Source organism: Typha angustifolia, chromosome 9 (genome assembly GCF_048772165.1).
Source record: "Typha angustifolia cultivar Huaian chromosome 9, ASM4877216v1, whole genome shotgun sequence".
NCBI lineage: Eukaryota > Viridiplantae > Streptophyta > Magnoliopsida > Poales > Typhaceae > Typha > Typha angustifolia.
Genome location: NC_133247.1, coordinates 4246268 through 4264764, shown reverse-complemented (window position 1 = coordinate 4264764; position 18497 = coordinate 4246268). Strand labels below are relative to the sequence as shown.

The 18497-nt window shown below is 36.8% G+C and overlaps 4 protein-coding genes across 5 annotated transcripts; all 4 read right to left on the bottom strand.

Moving 5' to 3' along the window:
* Positions 1-250: 250 nt before the first annotated feature.
* LOC140767036 (uncharacterized) lies at positions 251-2041 on the bottom strand. The gene has a single exon (XM_073106783.1). It carries the CDS (start codon positions 1912-1914, stop codon positions 511-513), a length of 1404 nt encoding a protein of 467 aa, XP_072962884.1. The 5' UTR covers positions 1915-2041; the 3' UTR covers positions 251-510.
* Positions 2042-2364: 323 nt separating this feature from the next.
* Positions 2365-6691, bottom strand: LOC140767462 (uncharacterized). Of its 2 annotated transcripts, none has more exons than XM_073107383.1 (6): positions 6025-6691; positions 5840-5951; positions 4167-4333; positions 3150-3426; positions 2696-2856; positions 2365-2610 (listed from the first exon to the last, which is right to left on the bottom strand). In XM_073107383.1, exons 1-6 carry the CDS (start codon positions 6041-6043, stop codon positions 2447-2449), a joined length of 900 nt encoding a protein of 299 aa, XP_072963484.1. In that variant the 5' UTR covers positions 6044-6691; the 3' UTR covers positions 2365-2446. The 2 variants fall into 2 exon arrangements, with proteins under 2 accessions (XP_072963484.1, XP_072963485.1); XM_073107384.1 differs by having other exon boundaries at positions 2365-2606.
* A 597-nt stretch (positions 6692-7288) lies between these two features.
* LOC140766936 (uncharacterized) lies at positions 7289-10890 on the bottom strand. The gene is made up of 6 exons (XM_073106640.1): positions 10505-10890; positions 10313-10424; positions 10033-10199; positions 8518-8794; positions 7676-7836; positions 7289-7593 (listed from the first exon to the last, which is right to left on the bottom strand). The coding sequence occupies exons 1-6, from the start codon at positions 10524-10526 to the stop codon at positions 7436-7438; spliced, it is 897 nt and encodes a 298-aa protein (XP_072962741.1). The 5' UTR covers positions 10527-10890; the 3' UTR covers positions 7289-7435.
* A 127-nt stretch (positions 10891-11017) lies between these two features.
* LOC140766935 (adenosine kinase 2-like) lies at positions 11018-18168 on the bottom strand. Its single transcript, XM_073106639.1, has 13 exons — positions 18003-18168; positions 16806-16859; positions 16344-16390; positions 16218-16249; positions 16025-16126; positions 15880-15947; positions 14253-14329; positions 13604-13701; positions 13449-13519; positions 13099-13165; positions 12909-13028; positions 12018-12078; positions 11018-11404 (listed from the first exon to the last, which is right to left on the bottom strand). Exons 1-13 carry the CDS (start codon positions 18083-18085, stop codon positions 11262-11264), a joined length of 1023 nt encoding a protein of 340 aa, XP_072962740.1. The 5' UTR covers positions 18086-18168; the 3' UTR covers positions 11018-11261.
* Between the last annotated feature and the right edge of the window lie 329 nt (positions 18169-18497).

Here is an 18497-nt window from a genome sequence, read left to right as displayed (position 1 = left end):
GGCTGTGAAAGTTCCTCATATGACATATCTCTCAAACTTATTAATTTTAATAAAGTTACAATGAAAAGAAAGTATATATCAAGTGATGGAAATAAAAGATGGCTGAGAAAATGTTCTCAAGTCCCAACAAGATGAACTTCCACTTTAAGGAAAGATCCTAACCAGCTGCAGTTTAATACAGAAGAGCATCAAATTCTACATAAAATAGATACAGTCCAATTGAAATTACCAATTGACAAGGCCTATCACCTACTACCAATACAAGTTACATAAATGCCAAGTTAATGATATACATAATTTCTTATGTCGAAAGAACTGTACATACAAGTTCAAGTTCACCCTCGTCGCTAAAAATCAAGTGGAACAACATCAAATGCCAGGACAAAAAAAAAGACAGTTTGATCACAGCAAATATAACAAGAGCAGCACTGATGGATTCATGGAACCACTATAGTTGCAAGACAAAGATTCTACTAACCAGACCATCATTACAGCCCAGCCGCCTCCCATTCATCTGTGGCCATTGATACAATCCTCCAAATCTTCCTGTCCAAACCTTCGCCCCTCCAATTCTGCATCCTTACACCTTGCAGCAAAGTAGAAGATCAACCAAACCACCATAAAATACACCTCCGCCAGTGAATAAAATAATCCACTGAGAAATCTCCCTCCAAGGATCATCACGACCATTGTCCCCAAACTCCCACAGAGGAAAGTCTCTGACCATTTAATCAAGATAGCCTGAGAAGGCATCAGTGACACTAGGTAACACCCTTCCTTCACTGCATCCCGGCCGGGCCGCCTCATATTGCGGTCCATGATGACCACCCATGGCACAACCGTGAAGACTACTGACACCATAAAATCAAGCAGCGTCCACACAAAGAAGAATCCAGATAGCGTAGCATCATTCGGGCCGGACAACGTTGGCCATGGATTTACCGGTGACAGTGACAAAGGCATGAGCTTTACTCTAACGAACAGCTTGAAGAGCTCAGTCTGGTCGTAAATATCAGCAAAGAACCAGAGACAAAGGAATTGAACGAGCGCATCCCTCGCCGCCCACCGCAAGAACACGAACCCCGTGAGCCGCCGGATCCCAAGCCGGGCACCGGAGAAGAAAGTCTCAATAACCGAGACCGGTCTACTAAGATACATGCAGGCAACAGCAAAGAAGACAATCCCAAGGGCGGAGGAGTAGGCGACGACGAACCCCAGGATAGCAAGGGCGTGGGCTGATGAGAGGAGCACGAGGAGGTAAAGAATCGCGGCGGCGTCTTGACGGTCGAGATCGATCCCGCGGCCACCAAAGATCCGAAAATCAACTGCGCGATCACGGTGATCTTCGACGTCAGCAGCGGTCGGGACGGATTTGGGCAAGGAGAAGAAGAAAGGGGAAGAGGGGGAAGGGGGAACCCTAATCTTGAAGGGTTTCGGGGAGACGAGGAGGGAGGCGGCAGCTTCGTCGGCGGCGAGGAAAATATAGGAGTAATTGGAGAGGGGCCGATTGCGGCGGAGGAGGGAGGAGAGGCGGTCGGAGGCGCCGGCGCCGGCGGAGAAGTCGGGGTCGGAGAAGAAGTCGTCGTCGTCCAGGGTTAGTGTTCCAGCGCGAGTGAGCTGTAGGAACGGTGTGGACCGCCGGCGTTGTCGGTGGATGTGAGAGGGGAAAGAGGAGGGAGGAGGGGACGGGGAGGAGGAGAGCCGGGATAGGAGAGACTTGACGGCGGGGTCACTATCGGCGACGGAGGAGAGGGTCAGGGTTCCGGCGAGGATGGCCGAGCGAAAGAGGAGCAAGAGGAGGGAGGCGAGGAGGAGGGAAGGGAGGGAGGCGAGGAGCGACGAGCACGAACGGCGGAGCACGTGACCGGTGGAACGGAGGTCAAGCCGCGGCGGGGGCACGACGGCGTCCGGCATGGGAGAGAGCTCGGAGCGTGTCGGACTCTTCGGCCGATACGACAAAATTTCGGCGTCGGTCTTCGTACTGTTTTGATCTCCGGGGGTATTTGGGATTTGGGAAGCAACGAGATTGGTGGTTGAGGGAAGAGCCGAGGAGGGCTTGGGGCGAGGGGGTTGATAGTGGGGATACCTCTTATCGGATCCGGGTCGGATCCGAACAAGATTAACCGATCCAACATTATCTATTTATTTATTTTAACAGCATGTAAATAGAGGCCAAAACACCTATTACCATAAGGTAAATCACTAAATTGTAATGAGAAAAAAAAAATCACACTCTTGAGAAATTATGAGCTCTAAATTGTGATTTGTTTACCAAATTCCATATGTTAATATTTAATGTAACGATTAGAAATTGCTCTGCTTACTTAGCAAATTATCGCAATCATTATATATATATATTTCGCTTTCTAAACATCCACTATTCTTTTCTCATACTAATCATGTACATTAGGGGGCAATGCAACAGTGAATATTACAAGACTAGACATTACAGCTTTTGTGCCCCAATGGATGATCCTAGGATGGTGATATGTGCTTCAATGGTGCACTTCTCCTCAACAAAAAAACCTCTTGATGGGTTTCTGAAATCTTTCATTGAAATAAACCTTGGCCATCCACAACTCCTGTTTGTTGCGTCAAAATGGTATCTTTCTAATTGTCCAAGAAAATAGTATCAGCACATAGTGGGGGGAGCTACATATAGATTCTGATACTAGGATTATGAAGAGAGCTGAACCTGTGAGTATTTTGTGATTGCTATCTTTTTGGTCCTTGATGCATATGCTGAACTCCACAAACACTCCAGAATTTGGTGAGAGTTGGTTAGATTCATCAAACTTCAAATATAAAGAGAGAAACTCACTATTACCACGCCCGCCTGGATATCGAGTGAGATGCCTGAGAGTACAGAGAGCAAATGCAAATTAATAGTAGTGATGGCAAATACAAAAATTGAAATTTTGAGGACAAGAAGATGCAAACTTCAGTAGTTAAGAAAGCCCAATGACTAATAATTTCATTAAAACAATGCTAGGAAGAATGAGGATGATTCAGTCGTAATGCTGACTCCTGCAGCTACATAGAGCTACAAGAAGTTTTTATACTTTACTTTTGTGTTTATTAGACTTTGTAGGTAGTCTTAAAATGGTTTCGGAACGAAAGAGAGCCTGAAAGGAAAAAAGAGCACATACCATTTGTATCCACCAATAATAAAAGTTTTGGAGCGGCACTTTCTAAAATGTGGCTCAAAGAAATTCTTGATATTCCAAGGGTAGACATAACGTTTCTTGTTCTTCTGCATATATAAGGTTTCAGATACCTCAGGGAGAGAGAGTTTTTCAGATTTTTTTATCTCCACACCAAAGACACAGCTGTCATTGGCAATAAATCCAGAGGATGACTTTAATGTTTCAAGGGGGATCATACTTGAACCTCCTACAGTTCTTGTAGTTTGAAAAAAATGAGTAACTGCACATAAGATGAACCAATTAACTCAAGAACCTCTATCCACAGCAAAATTTTATTGGATGAGCCTGCTCACAAGTGAGATCTGAATAAGCATTTAAGCTCATAGGAATTGGAAGACAAATAATATTAAAATCAAGGGAAAAAATATGGTGATAACAAATTAGATTCTGGTTATAGATCCTTCCATGTTTTGAAGAAATCCAAGAGCTACATGCACTAGTGCCAAGACACATATCTAACCAAACCTAGTATCAGGTATATATAATATATCAAATCTGAAACCTCTGTACTTTTAAGTTTTAACAGATATGATAGCTAAAAGTAATGATTTTTCAGGAAATAGTCATTGCTATCGGAGAAAACTGGTTATCGCCGTACTGGTTATCGCCGTCTCAGATGAAGGGACCACTGAGAATAATCCTGGTAGATAACTGGTTTAGCAGAAAAGGTGTTGAAGTCCTAATACTAAATTACAGTTCAGTAAAAGAATGTTTTCGCTAGTAATTCCAAGTTCCAAAATATTCCAAATAATAACCTAGGGATGAACTAGTTAAGCAATTCTTAATTTGAGATTATAAAATTAAGCAGATAGCAATAGTTTGCATGAAAATTCCAGTTACTGTTTCGTACTTCATGACTCAGTTCTAGTTTTGATTTAATTAAACTATATGATGTTTCAATAAATTGAAGGGATATATGAAGCTATTCACGCGCTAGCTATTTAATATTCAAGAAGCTACCTTCCTTTTCAATGTGCTCTCCAGGCAATTGATTATATATTACCAACTTGAAGACAGCTTCTACCACAAAGTTAGATTGTATGGAAGAAGAATTTAGCTCAAGTCTAAGAGCTACGTATCTCGTTGTGCCATCACTCTTTTTATATAATGGGTTCACCTTCAAGCACCTGCAAATAAACTAAAATTAGTAGTGCCTCCAAAAGGTTAGAGATGGCTATCAATTTAAATCTTGAAATCCTTGAAATGTTGGATATTTGGATGTCATGTGATCTTTTGCGCATTATAGAAGAACAAGAAGAAAATAGTTATAACATGTTCAACTTAAAGAAGCTTTCTTGGCTTTCTTACAAAAGGAACTTTATAATCTTAGCAATAGCAAGGCGACAGGAAAGGGAAAATCTAGATAGAGAGAGAGTAAAACAATTTTGGATGGCTAATAATATATCATTAAATTTATTTTTAACCCAAATAGATAACTATTTTTAGCTCATTACCAAAACAAGTGAATGTTTTGATGTTGTTCTGCAGAACTTGGGTACATATGAAAGCAAGTATGTTGAATATAAGCAGAGCTATTACTATGCTGATTCTGAACGAAAATGGTGATTCAGGATGCAACTTTGGAAAGTTTTGCAATGCTACTTTTGCCATCAATAAAATCCGCTAAGTCCAAAACATATCAAAATAAAAATATGCCTAGAAATCCATCGATACCATCAAATCTCATAAAAAGGGCTAAAACATAAAAAAGTTAAATTCCGTCAAACACATGAAATTCGATGAAATCAAAAAGTATGTGACAATGAAATCCAACATATAGACTTATCAAATATACGGTACATCAATAAAGTCCAATAGTAGGGGTCAAAATGTAAAGTCACTAAAAAATTCACCAAAATTGATAAGATCCATCGAAAACGTGTCAGAAAGTATAAGCAGTTGAGTATCTTAAGGAGTGTTCACTCTAACATATTCATATAGATTAACTTCCATCCCACTTTAAACTCAGAGAAATTTGAGGACGAAGACTTGTCAATAGGGCAGAGAAATTAAGAGAGAGAAAAGACCCTTCGCAAGCCAAATTTCTAATCGTACCCAGGCCTACCAAAAATGATAGAATCCAAAGAAAGATAAGGTTATGAGAAGGCATAGCTTGAACCAAGAAAATGAAATGTTTTTCCAGCAGAAAAAATAATTCATCAAGATTTAAAAGTGAAAATGACCAGATAGTAGCATTCTTTCTCAAATGCCAACACCGATAGAAAACCAGAAAGGTAAACTTGACAAGATTATCAAATCAAAGTAAATTCAAATGGGCCATCTGATATAATTATAGTTGATTTTCACACCAAACTGTAAAATTAATGTTACTAAAAAATAAAGGATAAATAAATCAGGAGGTCCTGTGAAGAGATGACAAATAAAGATTGTGTTCCTTACACTATTTTAAGGATGCAGATATAAAGATTTAAATTTGGATAATAAACTTCAGTCCATAACTACATTCAGAGATAAGTCAAATACAGATATGTATCTGGATTCAAGCCAAATGGACAAATACATTTCTATAACCTGAAAATTTTGGATATGGAAACAGGCTCAGATAGATAATCTGGAACACATTTTACCCTGCTATTCATTCTACCATAGCAAGAAGATATAACTGAGCTTACCAATTGAAGCCATTGATCTGAAAAAACCGAGAGTTAGTCCATCCTTTTCCATGCTCTAGGAGGGAGGCAAATCCATTAATCCTCCATCTAAAAGTTCGCATATCTGATTCATCTGCCGTCAGAATTTGGATGAGAGCATGAAAGCAACCATAATCTTTAAGTGAATGGAAGAGGAAGGGAACTACCATTAGAGGAAGAAACCATGGTTCTCTCTTTCCTTTGCTTCAATTAGCTTCAATATGATGGTCTATTAGACTTTAGAGCATCTATAAGCACAGACTCATGACCATCTACGTTCTCCTGTGATGCCAATTCAAGCCAGTGGTTCTCTTTCACGCATTTTGGGAAACAGGTTGTGGGCAATAGTTCTGGCGTTATTCCAAGAAAGAGACCAGAATGGGGATAGAATATGATTGACTTGAGCAAGAGATTACTTGTGGATTTGATAACTAACAAATAAAACAGAGTAAAAAGAGTTGACCAGTGCAAAGAATTATTTGTTGGGAAGGATGCTTAACGAGCAAATCGATAAGGATCGAACAGTGGACAGGGTAAAGAAAGGGACCTTCTGGGTTGTATCAGCTATTACCAAGGACAAAGGAATTGAAGACCGTTATCAATGCCAGAGTGGTGAACGAACACTAGTTTAAGAGGAAAAATTATTCAAAAAGCAAACTTCACTGTCTATAAAATCTTCTTCAAACGATAGAATTTAACTCCTATTATAAAATTTATATTGTTTGTATTATCTCAGTCAAGATAGATGAACATATTTGGGAAATGCAATTGCTTGGCAACCTTTGAAAAGGATGCAAACATTGGCATCTGATGTGGTAGAGAGAAGAAGGCAAAATCCAGCGGCACTATTATCAATTATTTATCATTGGTTATCAGGAAAAAGTTCAAGAAGAAATATATAAAAATAGCACATAATTAAATCTCAAATGTTTTTGAGTTATAATTTTTATTTTCTTTTTTTTTTGAGCAATTACAATTTATCACTTGAGGTTACCCTTATGCGATTCAGATAAGATCTTAAATGTACTTTAGACTTAAGTACTTAACTATGTGGTTTAGATTAAATTATAACTATTAGTCAATTATTAATTAGAATGTGAAAAAGAATTAATTACGCTTATAAATTAATAATCTTATTTAAAATAATAAGCATACTTTAGCCATTTCGGAACTTATTTATGATGAAAAATATTGACACTAATGAACTACCGGCAGTTGTAGATGAAAAATCTAGGGGCTACAATTTGATTGAGATGATAGAGCAATTAATTAAGTTTGAAGCACAATATAGTAAGAAAAAATTAGACCAAATCACAAGGAGCTAAATTATAATTTGCTCTATTTTTTTTTTCTACCTAGGCGTAGCTAATATATCATCAATTCCAGAAACAAAAGGAATAAAATGTTGGTAAAAGAACTTGAGTTCAGATTCAGATAATATATATAATATTATGGAGCTAGATTCTGGCAAAAGATCGATTTAGAAACAAAAGCAATTAATTACATTGATCAAGAAGTACTTCTGAAAACAATTATACTCATCATTTTCTACCAATCTACTATGACTTCTCAAACTAACTATCTATTTCTATTGTATAATCCTAGGATGGTAACAGTTGCTTCAATGGTGCACTTGCTGTCAACGAGAAATCCATTTGATGGCATTCTGATGTTTGCCTGTGAAATAAACTGCAACCACCCCCAAATTGCGGTCTTTCTATCGAAGTGCTCTCGAGCTACATGTGAAAGAAAACCATATCAGTAGACTTTTATATAAAGCTACAGGAAGAGACGCAAGCACGAGTTATGAAGCTAAACCTGAGAATTTCTTGTGGTAGCCATTTTTTTTGTCCTTAATGCATAAGGTGAAATCCACCAACAGTCCAGATGCAACTGGGATGCAATCAGGGTTGCGGAGTGCCAAGTCTAAAGAAATGAAATCACTATCTTGAGGACCAGAAGTTTTTAGGATGAGATACCTGAGAGTACCACAAAGAAAAATAATCACTAGCAATAGAAAATAGTAGAAGCGGGTCAAAAATTTGTAGAGATTCTAAACAGTAAGCTGAGTAAAGTATATTTACTCAGTTCTGGACCATAGATTATAAACTTCAAAACAAGTTATAGAGCCCAATGCTTACTTAAATTACATTGACACAGGAAAACAAGGATAGTAGGAGAAGTTCTATCCATAGTACGAATTAGTCAGTAGTCCCATGTAAACCATTAAGGTCCAAGGATAATTCAGGACATGAGCTGGATTTGAAATACAGCAAAATCACTAGATGAGTATATTCTACTCTCTGGAAAGACAACATGCATAGAAAATTTAAGAAGGTTACAAAATTAAGAAGAGCGAAAAAGAAGAAACATCAGGATCAGTTATCAAGACGTGATGAATACTACGTGTAGTCTGTAGAGCATGTCATTGCACACCACATCTGATCCATTAGCTATTTAGTCAACTATTATTTTCAGATGAGGTAGTTGTCATTTTGATTTATCATCATATTTCATACTAGTGGAAACAAACTTGCATGAGGAAGCAGTCCCTTTAGACAGTTTGAAAATGATAATAATTTCCAAAAGTTTTGCAGCTAAAAAGAAAGCACATTCCCTTCTATATGAGAAAAAAATGGAAAAGTAAAACAAGCACATACCATCTGTATCTGTCTGTTGAAAAAAACTTGGAATGGCATATCTTCTTTTCTGAAAGCTGGAGATACGATACATTCCATGTATAGACATTAGTTATTTCCTTCTGTACAGATAGGCTTTCAGATACAGTTAGGAGTCTAAGTCTGTTGAAATTAATAAGCTTCGCTCCGAAGACACAGCTATCATTGACAAGAAATTCAGAAGATGATTTTAATTTTTCGAGGGAAATCACATATGTTGTTCTTGAGGCCAGACTTGTAGTCTGGAATTGATGGCTAACTGCACACGAAATGAAGCAATTTAATTTAGAGTTCTGTACAACAGAAACTATAAACAAGGCATGAGAATTAAATTAGTGGTGATCATCTGATGATAGATCCGGATGTCCTAATCTTTTCAGCCTTTCAGGAATTAGAAATTTTCAGGTTAGGAGACAAATAATGAAAAAGAAAAGGAAAGAAGTAGGCCGGCAGGAAGCAAGAATCAGGTTGGAACCATCGATTATCTCACTCTGTTTCCAAGAATGATCTTAGAATAAAAATCTAACACAAATTTGAGATATTCACCAGGGCTTAGACCATGGAGTGAAACTGATCTGACAGTTAAATGGAGCTAAATAGGCATGACCTTCAGGTGATTACAAGGCACACCAAATACTATATTAGTTCATAAACAATTCAACTTCAGTAAGAGAACTACAAGTTGACATTAATAAGAAGTATGACAAAGCATGGTATACCTAATGACCTTTTTCTAGGAAAACTTACTACCGAAAAAAAAGATACTTTTATTCTAATAGTACTCTTCAGACAACCAATGCCTAGGGCGAGACTTAAACCAAGTGTCTCTATTATTGTAGATACAACTTCAACCACTTTTACTAGTTGTTGGACCACTCTTTTGATAATCTAACTAACCTAATCTAACCTTTTAGACTCCTACAAAATATATTAATAAAGTAATGCGTTGGTACTGTTCACCGTGAACAGTACCTCTACTACAATGTGGACCTACTATTGCTATGGTGCGGCTACTGGAAAACTTGGGAACAAAATTATAAATAAAGTAGAAAAGTTATAAATTATCTTAGGTGATTAGTGATTTTATACAATTTCAACTTACACTCGTATATTTTAAACTTAGACATTAAACCCCTGTAGTTCGACATTCTTGGATTTATCTTGTAGATAAAGGATAATTTAGTTATTTTGCTATTTATTCATAAAGAAAAGTATTCGATCAAACGAAACATGTTATGATTTAGTTAGACATAGAAGATTTAAGTGCTTAAGTTTGAAGAACAAAAAGAATAAGTTAAAATAAATCTTTGGCCTAAGACCTACGCAAACTTAGACTTATCCTTGACTGATTCATATAGGTCACATACTTTTTAGTAAAACATTGTAAACTCATCCTCAGTAGAACTCTGAGTGTATTATGTAATATAATATTGAGGCTACGCAATGTTACAATATCAAGCGACTCAAGTTGTATATAATATTGGTTCAAGAATCTACCTTCATTTATAATGTGCTTTCTGGACAGTTGATCATATAACACCAACTTAAAGACGGCTTCTACCACGCAATCAGACTTCATAGAACGTGCATCTAGATGGATTGCCAAAGAGACGAATTCCTTTCCGACATAGTGCGCTTGAGCCATTGGATTCACTATTAAACACCTGCAAGTAAATCCAAACTCTGGAAGTTCCGACCAACCATGGGATAACCCAGACAATCAAAAAAAAAAAAACCATGGGATAACCCCACAAAAAGAGAACGCATCTGAAATTACCACTCGAAGCCAGCGAGCTTAAAAGGGCGAGACTTGGTCTGCACATTCCCATGCCGTAGGAGGTGCGAGAATCCATCAATCCTCCACTTAAAAGTTTGGTCATCGAATCCACCTGCAATTAGGGTTTGGATGAGAGCACTGGAGCAAAGTTGAGAAGCAAAAATTTGCGAAGAGGAAGGTAGGATGGGATACCGCAGGAGTAAGAGACGCCCATGGTTCTCCCTCCTCAGCTTCTACAAAGAAGATGGCGATGATTTTGAACTCCACCGCATGTGCAAGCTATATATATATATATATATATATAGTGTTCAGGTATCTGAATTTAACTCGAAATCTGTCCCAAATTATTCTTCACAAGAATTTTATCTCAAGACAAAGTTTTAAGCCTAGCCAACTCTATCAATTACAAAGCAGCGGGCGTTCGTAGATAGGTTCTTCCGTTCACGCAGAGGATCGCACTAGAGTCGTAACAAGAATTAAACTTCTGGAAGCTATCTAAGCTATCCACCACTCGGACTCGGACTCGGACTCGGACTCGGTACCGATAGGGTCGCGATAGTCGCGATTTCTCGTTCATGTTCACCACTGAAGCATTTCGTCGAACATAATGAATGTCGTTTCATATCTCAGCTTGGTCCGAGGTGGTAAAAAATTATTCCAATAGAGAAAAGTACGGCAATAAGATGTTCTTTTACCCAAATAATATGGAAATAATAATAGGCTTTGAATCACATACATGTTCCGAAATTTTATAACATTACAGTGCTTCAACTAGCTTTAATGGGATGAATCAGATGAGAGAAATTAAAACACCTCGTGGTGTTTATCACCAATGTTGAGACGAGATTAATAGTAATAGTAGCAAAGAGTAACAACACGAATTTTGAGCCGGAGTAAGGGGGAATGTTTTGCCTCTGATTTGCTCTTATAATAGTCTTATCAAAATCTTCTAGTTGTAGTCAGGCTTTTCAGGGAAGGTGCAGCCCGATCGTTGGATAACGACGTTCGCGGCGTAACAGCCAGCTTTGACACAGTCCTCTATGCTCTTTTCTTTAACCAATTGAGAAAGGAACCCTCCAACAAATGAGTCACCTGAGAGACAGACAATTAGAACTCTGCTAAAGCACAACAAATTAGATAACCAAAGACCAATGGCATTGGATTTTATGAGAAAATAAAAGGATATGCAGGTAAAACATAGCAGATTGTTAGTTTCGCATATTTGAAAAGATGACATTCTTGTAAATCCATTAACACTTGGCATTATCGTGCTGCCTGGTGTCAAAAATATACTTATTGTAGAATAACTGCTAGCTTTCATTGTTTTGGGGTTAGTAATATGGAAGACTGAGATCTACCAGGAAACTAGTACGAGTTACGTAGCTGTAACTTCTTCTATGATGGAAGAAAGTAGATTAATTGTTGAAAATTCAAAGCTCCTTCGCTCTGAATGTACAAGATTCAGAGTTTCTAAAATAAGTTAGCCATAGAAAGCATAAAGCAACCAATGTTTTATCTCAATAATTCTGATATGCTTACAGACATGTCATATGATATGCATGTTGAACAGCTGCAGCTTTAAAGAAAACCGTCTCTTAAAACATAGGGAACTTGTAAATAAGCTGCTCAACATGAAGATGATAGAAAAATGCATATGGTGATTAAAAAAATTGATAGTTCATATATGTAAGTTTGCAGAAACTACCTGCTCCATTGGTGTCAACCAGCTTCTCCTTCGGCAAAAGAATCACAGGGAATGTCTTTACCTGTTAGTGAGATTTCATTAAGAGCGTATGTCAAGTCAGAGAACACATAAATGAGATGCTCCATATATGTAGAAAGCAAAATATCAGATATAGTATTAGAATAGTGCTGATTTCTAGTCTCATATTTAAGATGATTTATGCTTAGACACATATAAGAAAATCTTGTAAACAGAAAAGAGCACATATTACATGAATTGCGCAATGACAATGGGAGATTAACTAACCGAGATCAATGCAGCAGAGAAAATAATATGCAACTGTTCAGCATAAAAGGATAGGGCAAAAGTACACTCTAAAATAGTGTTGACTAAAGTCACCAAAAAGAAAGAGGCCCAGAACATATCATCATAAAATTCTATGTGCACCAAAAGATAGCGTCTTAGCTATTCTCAGGATGAAGGTAATGGGAAAGCTAGAGATCCGCTTGCAATAACAACAAAGGTAACCCACACTCCATAGTAGAAGTCACTGCACTAGAATTCTTATATCAAACATTAGGTGGCTTTTGATTTTAGATTCTTATCTGACTCCAAGAAGCAAGAAAGATTGGAAGACCCAACAAACATAGATATGAAGTTTGCTAAGTGCTAACAGACAGAGGTTGTCCAAAATAAAATTTTGTCCTTGCTATCCTTTGTTTATTATTCCCAGTAACAAAACATATCTGATTTAACTAAACTAATGAATACATATTGGAAATAAAATTCTGATCCAAAAATCTAGTAAATTCTCTCAGTCACCAAGAAATTGTTCAATTTTGCCCAAATATAATTTATGCAAGATGAACAGTAAATACTATGGCAACATGAAATGGTAATTCAAGAAAGTACCTTTCCATCTTCAGCGACAACTACTGGATCAGAACCTTGGGTGATAACGGTAATCCTTTTGCGTGTTCCTACCTTGGGCAATGCTGAGATCCTGAGAGCAATCTCCTCAACATTCTCGGTCTACATATTGCTAATCGATTAGGATCTAGGTCATCACAAATCAGTAACAGAAAGCAGAAAGACTGAGTACCTCCCAACCACGGACTTTTGCAAAGGTCCTTGCCTCGGTTTCATTCCCAAAAACATAGTCTACATACCTGAGATAATACATTCATAGACATAAGACATACTTTTAACAGATGTCTTAATGCCTAACAACAAAGAAATGGGATATAGGGTAGTAGCAAGCTTTTATTGTAATTCCCAATTTGCTTCATTTGGCTTAAACAGTTACATCCCATGCCAAGTATTAGTACTCCATTTTAATCAGGTAAGTATAGACATATGTCTAACTCTACAAGTACTTTCGATTAACAATTAGTCTCAAATTGTGTTCAAAGTAATAGTTATGATACTTTTGAGAAAGAACCCAATACTTACGGCAGAGGCTTCTCCTGGGCATCACGAAAGAACTCACAGATGAAAGGAGCAGAAAGGTTCATCAAGAATATCTGCAAGCAAAGTATATTAATACACAGAAATCCAATAATCACACAAAAGTAAAGGACCTTCTATATTTGCAAATTGACTGGTACCTTGTTGTTTGCAGCAGCATGCTCAGCTACAAGTTGAATTGACTCGGGTGAAACCGTCAGGAAATAGCCAGCAATATAAATATACTTTGCCTTCTCAACTAATAAAATAGTACATAGTTAATCATAAACCTGATGAAGTAAGGATAAAGCAATTTTTCATGGTCTAAGTCCACAAGAAAATGTTATGTATAAGAGTTTAATATGTTGTCAAATCTCAAAGAGCGAAAAACTTAAATTGGAAGATACGTATCTGACGGCAAATATAATTGACTGAGATAGACTCCAAGAAGAAGGAAATTGAAAGTATTCAAGAATAAAACTTCATACAGTATGTGAATAATTCTGCATTTCATATCCAAATGATTATTTATAATAATTTCCAACACTCACCGGTAGAAGATTCAAAATGGTTTTCTCATTGGAAGAATCTATATTACCAAAATCTAGCAAGCCCATGTATTCTAAATAAGTTTCTAAAGGTTCTGCTATAGCAAATGAGGTAAGGTTAACATCAGAGTATGGGATAGGAATTTATCCAAACAAAGAAAAATACTTGTACCATTATACAAATGACTGCAATATTACAGATTCTTATATCAATGAATTAGATACCTAGAGTAACAGTTTCTTATAATGATGAATTAGATACCTAGAGCCCAGTTCTCTGGCCTCTTCAAATGCTCAGACTTGTAGCAATTCGCAGCAGATAAGTTTGCCACTAGAGACCTGCTTATCAAACAAGGACAACATCACGAATAACATCACCGCCATAATGCAAAATTTTAGCCTAAAAATTGAAAAGGTTGGATACCACATTTCAGAAATCAAGATCTAAGAATCATATAACCAAACAATGCATAGAGAAGGGCATACATGTGATATTGTAATTTATCATATTAATGGTGGTACCAGAACAGAAACACAAATTGTACAATATCGAAGTATGACATAAGAGAAAATATTAAAGCCAATAGAATCATAGAAAAACAGGAGACAACTTCACTGAGGCATGATCAGTCAGATAGAAGAATTTAAATAGAGTAAGGAAGGAAGTAATGGAAGCATAATAGAAATTAAAGATCAATTGAGAAGCACCAAAAATTTGAAGAGTGCTTAGTTCAGATGAAACTTGCATATTTATAAGATGAGTGCTGATGAGAATTGTAACACTATCTGTGAACAAAAACTAGAACGGTTAAAGGAAATGAAGCAGACAATAACTTAATAGAATTGATTTCCTCACATGTCTTGGGCTTCAGAGTAATTCACACATACAGCAATAGTGAAAGATAATCAGAGTTCACCAATTACTTGGATAGATTAAAATGGTATAAAAATTACAGGCGGGCATGAAATAAATGCATGGTATCCTGACAGAAGTCTGATGCCATCGACACAAGTCGCAGAAAATTGCAACTCAGTATGAACAGGAATAGGTTTCATTGGCCCAAGTCAATGATTTTTAGAAATAAGTCATCAAGCATTAATGAGTTCCTATTCTCAAAAAATGAAATATCTGATTTATACCACAAGCAAGCTCTAGTGTAACCTTCTTCAGCACTTTCAATTGAGATGTTGGAACAAATAACTTATTCTCATTCATAGTCACCTATATCAATTACTCCAGACTAGCAAACGGAAAAGTTTTCTGGAGTAAGGTGAATGTGAAACATGATAGATGAATGTGCTGAAAAGTGATTTCTTAATATTTCACATGGTAAATACAGGGTTAGGACCTCTCTGCTTATTGGTAAACGTGAAAATTGACACCTAGTTCCTTTCTTTGGCATGATCACATGATGTGTACAGATTATAAATATACTATCAACTAATTATACAATATCAATTCTGATCAACTACAGACAATGTGATATTAATCTAAAATTGAACACCTGCTCAAGAGCATCACTCATGCACATACTATTCTTTCAATACTGCCTGCAAATACTTGTACTGATTGTGTGCATTTGCACAAGATTTAGCAAGAAAAACAGCCAGTATATACAAAATCTTACAGATGAACTCATATTTGTAAGCTATACTACTGATAGATGCAAGTCTGCGAAACTTCAAAGATCAGAAATGAAGAAGTTCTCCCATTGGTTCCAATGGTAAAACAGAAGTTTATGGGTGTTCAATAACAGTCAGAAATAGATAACTAATGCAAGAAAGGATAGAAAAGGACGTCTAGATAATTAGGATAGTCCAAAATAATCTTGTTGTATGAGCACAAAATAAATAGGAGAGCCCAGTGAAAAAAGAAGTAAAAAACTGACCTTTCACCACCAACAACACAGACAGCGCATGTACCAGTTGGAGCAGTCTCATCCTCATAATAGTGAACCTGGATGGCCATCAGGGATGACATATTACATATATTCATAGAGATAAATATAGCTGCAAAAGGAGAACTCAACTTACATTAACACCTGCAGCTTTTGAGGCTTTCTTCATCTCCTCACCAAACTTGTCTTTTCCAATGCAGCCCATATAACTTGTTGCACCTGGAATTTGAAGCATCCACTGCACAAAGCAAGGAATAGGTATATTCATCTGAAATTCTGCCTATCAGCAGGTGATCTAAAATACGACAATAGAAATCTTAACTGTATACCTGGGCAACCCTAATTGAATTCTGAGTGGCCCCTGGAATGATCCGTATAGCAAATCACATAAGATTAGGCCATCAAATTATATAAAATCTCAGTATAGAAGTAAAAGAACTAATTATATAAGTTACCTCCAGCGATGTATTCAACATTGTTCCTTGCAGCCAATTCATCATACCTGGAAATAACTTTAATTAGTTAAGTGAAAAGTCATTGCAATGTCGCAACCTAGCAGACTAAACCAGGAAGTATTTGTGGTTTTGATGCAACGGAAAGAACAAAAGTATACTGTCATTGAATTGAAATGAAAAGAATAAAAGTATTTAGTGCTAACTGCTAAGCACCTGGCATCCACAGGTACGGTGTATATAAGGTGTATTGAAAGAAAGAACAAAAGGAAACAAGATCAAAACTCTTCATTTACTTTGCCATCCTTCAGTGAAGAAACTCATATTTTGACCATTCTTTTGAAGAAAGTTAAAGAGGATAACTGGTATGTTGAGAAAATAAAATAAAATAATAGCTCAATTCATAGCTTCTGAAGATTGTAGGTTGATAGCATAACCAACTTCCAAATTCAACATCAAACTTACATTGGGAAATGCTTTTCCTCTGCCAGAATTGCATTATTTGGCTTGATGTCATATCTGAGGAAAGACAAAAGAAGAAAAATAAGACCTCTTAATCAGATGAGTCATAATTCCCCAACATATATTACAACAATTATATTTGTACGAAGGCTATGATAAACCGTACAGATCAGATCAGTTTAAATAGTTATTTTACACATATAACATTGACAAAGCTTTACACAAAGACCAAAAAGAATATCTCTAATCCTACCTTCGAGAATATTGGAATTGATGAAAATGATTTTCTTTGGTAACAAATAGCTAATTTTGATGAACATTTTTTCCTGTTTATCAAGGATGCATTACAGCATTATAGCATATATAAGCACGTGGAATTACAGCATTACTCTCAATTTCTAGCATGATAATAGCCAATTCATCTATGAATGAAAATAACTTTGTCAAAAAGTGAAAGATCTATAAAGTAAACTAAGAGAATTGGTGAATGTTAATACAGAGCTCCAGGATCAGATAAAGAGCTAAAGGATCTAGCGTTCTTGATTGCAGAACTTCTCATCAGGCGTCTTATTAAAAAAACACCCAATCTTCCTGTTATGTAATGAAAATCTATACGCAAATCCTACTCTATTACAATATCATTTACAAGAGGCAAACAACTAAATCCACGTAAGCACGCCATATAAATGGCAAGGTATAAGAAAGAACGCATATTTTCTATTCAAAGAGTATCATTAATCAGATATGCAGGTTTATGATCCATTCTAAAAATTAAACCACGTGAAAGACTACGAGGAATACAAACACTTTAAAGTTGAGGAATTAACGTGCGCAGATCGTAACAAAAGCTTCTCTTATAGCAAATACCTAACAGAGATCAATCTTAATAGTTCCCAAAGGTAGCATAAGACAAAAAAAAAAACATCACTATTAACTCCCAGCATCGGTATCCAAATATGACTTAATCAAAATCTCCACCAGATTTAAAGCATTAGAGCAAAACATGGCCTTCCCATCAAAAAGATCTTACCATAACGGATCCGAGAACGAGATATACATAAAAAAAAAATAAAAAAAAAAAACTCCACAAGTGATCCGATAAAAATGAACAGAACAAGGATCGGATCGGATTGAATGGTACAGTCAAATCTACAGCAGGACGAGATCAAATGGAGAGATAGAAGAGGAGATGGGAGTTACTTATTGAGGAAATCCTCGTCGACGACGGCGGAGATGTCGAGGAGGGGATTCCCCATGCCCAAGAGGATGCCATCGGAAGCCATTTCAATAAATCGAGCGACCTCGGAGTGACAATGAGAAAGGTTAGAGAGGTGGAAGGAGATCTGAGTGGGCGTGAGCGAGAGGAGCGAGAGACCTTGTGGTATTTATAGAAGTGGAGGGAAGGGAGTGAGGTATCTTTTTCCACACCTACCGAGATAGCTCCTAGGGAGTGGGTGGTTGCGGATTTCGGATCTGGAGATGGGGGTCCGGTTGAGGGTTTAAGAAAGTGCAGTTGTTGGAAAGCAAACAAGATCCGTTAGTGGTGATTTCATCCGGCACCTAACCTTTTCACCAAACTTCTCATAGCAATATTAGTTATCACATTTCTCTACAGGGAAACAGATTTATTAAATTTTTTTTAAAGCTATCACGAATATAAAATTATTCAAAATTATATTACAATAAACCAGAAAG